The following is a 6,235-nucleotide window of genomic DNA, read 5'->3' on the forward strand; positions in this document are numbered from 1 at the left end:
TCTTCATTCATAAAGTAACATAAATTATATTAAAAACTTTAATTAATATTAAATTTACCAAACAATATAGGTACTTCTAAAAATAAAAGAGCCAAAATACCACAAAAACGAAAAACTTTATGTGTTTTTACTTGAGTTACAGTTATAAAAAATCTAATTGATATTAAATTTACCAAACAATATATGCACTTCTAAAGATAAAAGAGCCAACAAAAGGAATATGATTTCTGTTTTTTCCACTTCTTCTACTTGAGTTACAATTACCATAAAGAAGAGTTACTCCTGAAACATACACAAAGAAAAGTTTAGTAAAAACTTATCTAATTGTTCTGCGATCAATATTCTGTGATTGTCAAATATTGTTATCAGCCCATTAAAAGCCCAATTTTTTTTACAAATTCTCCTTATTGAGTTTGCACCCCTATTTTTGATTACAAGTCTTCTAAGTATTCAATTAATCTTCTTTTTTTTCTTTTTAAAAAAGAAACAGAACTTGTGTGTGAAGAACACGTAGGGTATACAAGAGTGGGATGGTAAAAAAAAAGTTGATATATAAATACGAGGTACAGCTTAGGAAGGGTATTGGTTACTTGGAGAACTAAAGAGGCAAAGGTGGCCCTCTTCCCGTACTCTTGGATTGGACTTTTCTGGAAAGTTTTTCCTTTTACTACCATTATTCTCATTTCCTTTTCTCATCCCAAAATTACCCAAAACTCAATGGGTCCCTCTTTTCTCATGTTTCCACATTCCCCAAAATACCCTCCTCAACCACCCTTAATTACTTTCCTCTTTAGACCCTCACCCCACATGGTAAAACGTAGTCACAATCCTAAAAAGATAAAAACGCTTAGAGACGTAAATAAAAAGAGTGGCTTTGTGTGTAATCATAGAATGATTGACGATTATTAAAAAAAAAAAGCTTCTAAATTTTTATGTGATTATTATATATCTTTTAGAATTCGTTGCACTGTCTATTTCTATTACCGGGTAATTAATAGAGAGAGAAACACAAACACAAAAACAAACACATATCTACAAGCAAGATGCTTTTCGATTTTGTTAACGTGGGAAAGTTGTCTAAGAAAGAGATGGTTGTTTGTTTCCAAATATTTTTCCCAACTCATATATTTATCTCTCTGACTCTCTTACTAATAAATAGAAACAAAAACATTATAAGAATGCAGTAAAAAACAAACAAGTGAATTGAGTGAATGAATGAAATATTAAATAAAAAGGACATTTGATGAGAATGAAAATTATGATATGATGAGTCATTGAGATTGAATTTTCACAAGTGGTTAGAGAGAGAAAAGAGAGAGAAAGTGAATGGTGTTAAGGTGAAGTTGAGATGCTTTCGGCTAACATTGCTCAAACTGGCCTCGTCTATGCTGTATTGGGCAGCTGAACAAAACAAAGATCTTTATTACATCTTTTACTACATTTTTGCAACACCTACCTCTTTTTTTTCTCTTCACTGGTCCTAGGTTTGATTTTTTCTTCTCTTAATTCCCATCATCACACTCAACCTCTTTCACTTGACAACTACTCTTTCAAACCAACCAATTTTTTTTGTATTTATTTTCCTCAAAATAACAAACTAAACCAACAAAGTTTTAGCATGAAACTTGACAAAATAAAATATTTTTAGTTTCAATTCTGCCAAAGAATGTGGGATCTTAACGGTTCACCGTTTAAGCGAAAAGACGAAGAGTCACAAGGATGTTATTTGCAAAATACATCATTAGATGGAGATGACAGAAAAAGGGTTGGTGTTGGTGGATCTGTTTCGAATTCTAGCTCTTCCGCTATCGTAATCGAAGAAGATTCAGAAGAAGATAACAACAACAACAAAAGCATCATGGTAAAGAAGAAAAACAGCAAGATATTTGGTTTTTCTGTTACACAAGAAAAAGAACAAGAGCAAGAGCAAGAAGAAGAAGAATCTTTAGAAAGTGGAAATTTTCCTGTGACGAGAAACTTCTTTCCTATGGATCAAGAAGGTGAAAACATGGTTGTAGCATCTAGTGGTGGAAATGGAACATCTTCTTGTGCTTCTAGTTTTCCTCGTGCTCATTGGGTAGGTGTGAAATTTTGTCAATCGGAAACACTTGGAAGTGGAAAATCAATGGAAGTTTCATCTTCTGCACAACCTATGAAAAAGAGTCGTAGAGGACCAAGGTCAAGGAGTTCACAGTATAGAGGAGTTACTTTTTACAGAAGAACAGGTCGATGGGAATCTCATATATGGTAGTAATTTTGATTATATTTCTTGTTTCATTTTTTCATAATTCCATAAAAATGTAAACCTTCATAAAAAAATTTGATTTTTTATTTTTATTTTTATTTTTTGTCTTTCAATAATTGCAGGGATTGTGGAAAACAAGTGTATCTGGGTATGTGAATTCTTTTTCTAGAATGATTATTATTTTGGTTAAGACATTTTTTCTTGTTTTGTTGTTGGATATTATACAATAGATATGATATGATTCAGTAGAGACAAGATAGAAATATTTTTGGTGACTGAATAGATTGTTTTGTTTGGATAAATTTGTATAGGTGGATTTGACACAGCACATGCAGCTGCTCGGTTAGTTAAATGTTCAATTATTTATATAGATATTTAATTTAACTCTTTTTTTTTTTAAATTTTTTTTTGAAGTTTAATCATCAAATATGTAATTTCCATTTTAGTGCATATGATAGAGCAGCTATCAAGTTTAGAGGAGTTGAGGCAGACATAAACTTCAACATAGAAGATTATGAAGAAGACTTGAAGCAGGTGGTTATGATGATCAAATATTGATCTTATATTATAATTTTTTGTTGAAATTGAATTGATTTATGATGAATGTTGAATGTTAATAGATGAGTAATTTGACAAAGGAAGAATTTGTACATGTTCTTCGTCGACAAAGCACTGGTTTTCCAAGAGGGAGTTCTAAGTATAGAGGTGTTACATTGCACAAATGTGGAAGATGGGAGGCTAGAATGGGTCAATTTTTAGGAAAAAAGTATGTTTTATTTTTATTCTTATATTTTTTATTTGTTTTTCTTATCATATATAATTAATTTATCTTTACCATAATTCACTAGGTATGTTTATCTGGGCTTGTTTGACACAGAAGTTGAAGCTGCAAGGTACTACATTTGTTTATTGTTTATGTTGTCAAATTTTTTATAAAATGGATGAATTTTAGGGTTTTAATATAATGTTACTATAGGGCGTATGACAAAGCAGCGATAAAATGCAATGGAAAAGAGGCTGTAACTAATTTTGAACCAAGCATATATGATAGTGAGCTTAATCCTGGTATTATTTTTTTTGTATCTAGGACTCAAAATTTAGAAGTTTTTATTAATTTTAATATTGACATTAAGGTGTATAACTATATGTATGTAGGAGAACCAGCAAGTAGTGGTGGTGATCACAATTTGGATTTAAGTTTGGGAAATTCAAGTTCAAAGCACATGAACAATACTCAAGCATTTGGGAATCACACAAATCATGATCAATCTAACTGGCAGAATGGGGGAAACATAAACAAGCCTAAGGTTTAATAAAATAATTGATCTATTTATTACTTGTTTATTGTTGGATTTTATAATATTTAACTTTATTTTCTTCTTTTTCTTGTTGACATTTGATTCAGCTTGTGAATATATTACCAAAACCATATAATAGACCAAGCAACATGGAAGCATATGGAAGAGATTTGCATGGAGAGAATGAAGCACTGAGAATGCTAAGTCAAACTCATCTTCATTCTTCATCGTCGAACGATATTCATCGATATGGTCCCTTTCGAGATCAATCACAAATGCTTCACAGTTTTGCACACACTCATCACCAACCAAATTTTCATGTAAGTATTCTACCTTTCCCTCTTTAAGTTCATTTTCAATATTAATTTCTTGTTAAAATAAGTGCTTATTTTAGGTCTCTAAATTTTTGCTTAATGTAGTTTCCCAGCAGCAGCTACGGAGGCCGAGTCGGAAGTGATCTTACATTATCAACAAGCAATCAGCAACCGCAACCGCAATGGCAATCAGGATCACATTATTTATCATCTGCTGCTGCAGCATCATCAGGATTCCCACCTCAAATCAGAGCACCCTCTTCTCAAACTTGGCTGCACAAAAATGGCTACCACACTCTCATGAGACCCTCTTGATTCTCCCTTCACCCTAGTATACTCAATTTACATTCAAATAATCATATTTTCGACAAAAACACGATATGTATCAGTGTCTGACATGATACCGACATACGTAATTACATTCAAATTTGATATTCAAATTATTACAAATGTCGATGTGTCTGTGTCCGTGTCCCTGTAGTATTATTATGTTAACTATCTTAGTGAAAAAAAAAATCCTAATTGGGAAGTCTTAGTTTGGAAGAGCCAAACTAAGAAAACAGACGAAATCTATAACTAGATATTCTGGTTTCTGACTATAATTTTCTGTGTTGTTATATAACTCATATTTCTAGCTTTTCTGTGTTATTGGTATTTATTTATGACTCCACTATTTCATTTTTCTTAATATAGGAATTTATTGCTATCACACACACTACATGGTTGTCAATTTGTTCCTTATTTTCTTTAGATTGGGATTGGTCTTCAAAACTTTGTCTACTAAAAGAAAAGATGCTATATAGCTTTTCCTTACAACTCTTGTTCATTTTTAGGTTGGACAAAAAAACTTGACACACAAATCTACCTAAAGTTTAATCATCACAAATATAATAATAAAATGATGAAATGGTTTTAATTAATTACCTATACTACTTTTTAAAGAGGTGGAGGGAGAGAAAAAAGAGAGATACAAAATGGGTTTATTTTGTGGTGTGTTGGGAAATATGATGAGATGGTGATGAGTAGTCACAATCAACGGTGTCCTTTGAATCAGTTCTCTAGACCAAAAGCAGTCAGACAAAGCCATTATGATGAGAGGGACCTATCATTCTATCGTCTAAAGCTTCAAAAGGACACTGATAAATTGAGTGAGTGAAAGAAAAAGGAAGTCACCAAAAGGGTATAATTGTGAAGAGAGTTTTAGGCTCTTTAACTCATAATGTCAGAGTTTATTTAACTTGTACTATCACAAAACAGAAACGCAGGGTACGTTATTACAGTGGTAATTACTATAAGCAGAAACAGGTTTTGAAATTTAATTCTTATCTTTAGTAAACTTAAAGATTGAAGGTTGGAGTTGGTCAATGACTTTTAACACTCAAGTCAATGAAGATTTAAGAGCGTGTAGATTTAAACAAATGAAAGAACATACATTTTATCTAGATGTGAATCCCTTATATAGGTTGGAGTGTTTCGCCTTAAAATTGATTAGGAGGATTCGCAAAAATGCATCATATTCTGTCTTAAAATTGATTAGGAGGATTCACAAAAATGCATTGTGTTTGACATAAATACGATATGTGGAATGCAACACATCTCAAGGAAATGGACCGTATCCATCTTAATATCTTCAAAAGACATTTATAACATTTTTTTTGGTAGAAGTGATAAACACATGTGATTTACGCGAGACACATGAGATAAGAATTTGGAAAATTCTAATGAGAGAAATTTAGAAGGGTAAAGTGAAAAATTATTAAAGTAGAAGGTTAAGAATTGAAAGCTTTTTTGCACGTATTTAAGAGAATTGAGAAAAAACATTTAAAAGATTATTATTTGAAAAAAAATAGTTTTAAAATTTAAAAAAATGTCTAAATTTAAAAATTTATTATAATAGAATATTATATTGTAGTTCAATTGACAATTGTGTAGAGACGTCAAACTCTAGCATCAAATTACTAATATATGAATTTTGGGACATTTTACTTATTCACTTTTATAAAAAAAATATTAAATGATAAACTCTTTGATGTTTTTTTTAAATATCACTATGAAATGTATAAATTAATTTCATTTAATTACGTTATTTGAACTTAATAAGGACAATGTATATAACCGTTTATAACCTAGAAGATGCCGCCGTATTTATCTTCTACAACCTAGTACTTCTTTTCGACAATACACGCAAAAGTTAAAGAACTCCTCTACGTGCAACATCAAAATTTTGGTTCATGTATGTGTTTTTGGTTGGGTTCAAAGATTCTTGATCTGTGAGTTTGGGAAGAATGTGATTCTGACTAGTTAATGAATCAGATCCAATGTTTCATTGATGATAAAACCTAGTTATAGTATATCGTTGGTTGCAAATTAAATACAAT

General features: G+C 31.1%; 1 protein-coding gene across 1 annotated transcript; it reads left to right on the forward strand.

Annotated features, from left to right (window-relative positions):
* The first annotated feature begins 1,232 nt into the window (after positions 1 to 1,232).
* LOC131639343 (floral homeotic protein APETALA 2-like) lies at positions 1,233 to 4,511 on the forward strand. Its single transcript, XM_058909851.1, has 10 exons — positions 1,233 to 2,247; positions 2,368 to 2,393; positions 2,557 to 2,587; positions 2,692 to 2,779; positions 2,866 to 3,011; positions 3,094 to 3,138; positions 3,222 to 3,310; positions 3,401 to 3,552; positions 3,651 to 3,863; positions 3,963 to 4,511. Exons 1-10 carry the CDS (start codon positions 1,667 to 1,669, stop codon positions 4,170 to 4,172), a joined length of 1,581 nt encoding a protein of 526 aa, XP_058765834.1. The 5' UTR covers positions 1,233 to 1,666; the 3' UTR covers positions 4,173 to 4,511.
* Positions 4,512 to 6,235: the final 1,724 nt, after the last annotated feature.

This window comes from Vicia villosa, linkage group LG1 (assembly GCF_029867415.1).
Source record: "Vicia villosa cultivar HV-30 ecotype Madison, WI linkage group LG1, Vvil1.0, whole genome shotgun sequence".
Taxonomy (NCBI): domain Eukaryota; kingdom Viridiplantae; phylum Streptophyta; class Magnoliopsida; order Fabales; family Fabaceae; genus Vicia; species Vicia villosa.

Bases quoted from the DNA above. Each gene is read 5' to 3' on its own strand.
- LOC131639343 (XM_058909851.1), top strand. From the start codon at position 1,667: ATGTGGGATCTTAACGGTTCACCGTTTAAGCGAAAAGACGAAGAGTCA. The intron at 2,394-2,556 runs GTATGTGAATTC...AAATTTGTATAG, and splicing joins TGGAAAACAAGTGTATCTGG to GTGGATTTGACACAGCACAT. The intron at 3,864-3,962 runs GTAAGTATTCTA...TGCTTAATGTAG, and splicing joins ATCACCAACCAAATTTTCAT to TTTCCCAGCAGCAGCTACGG.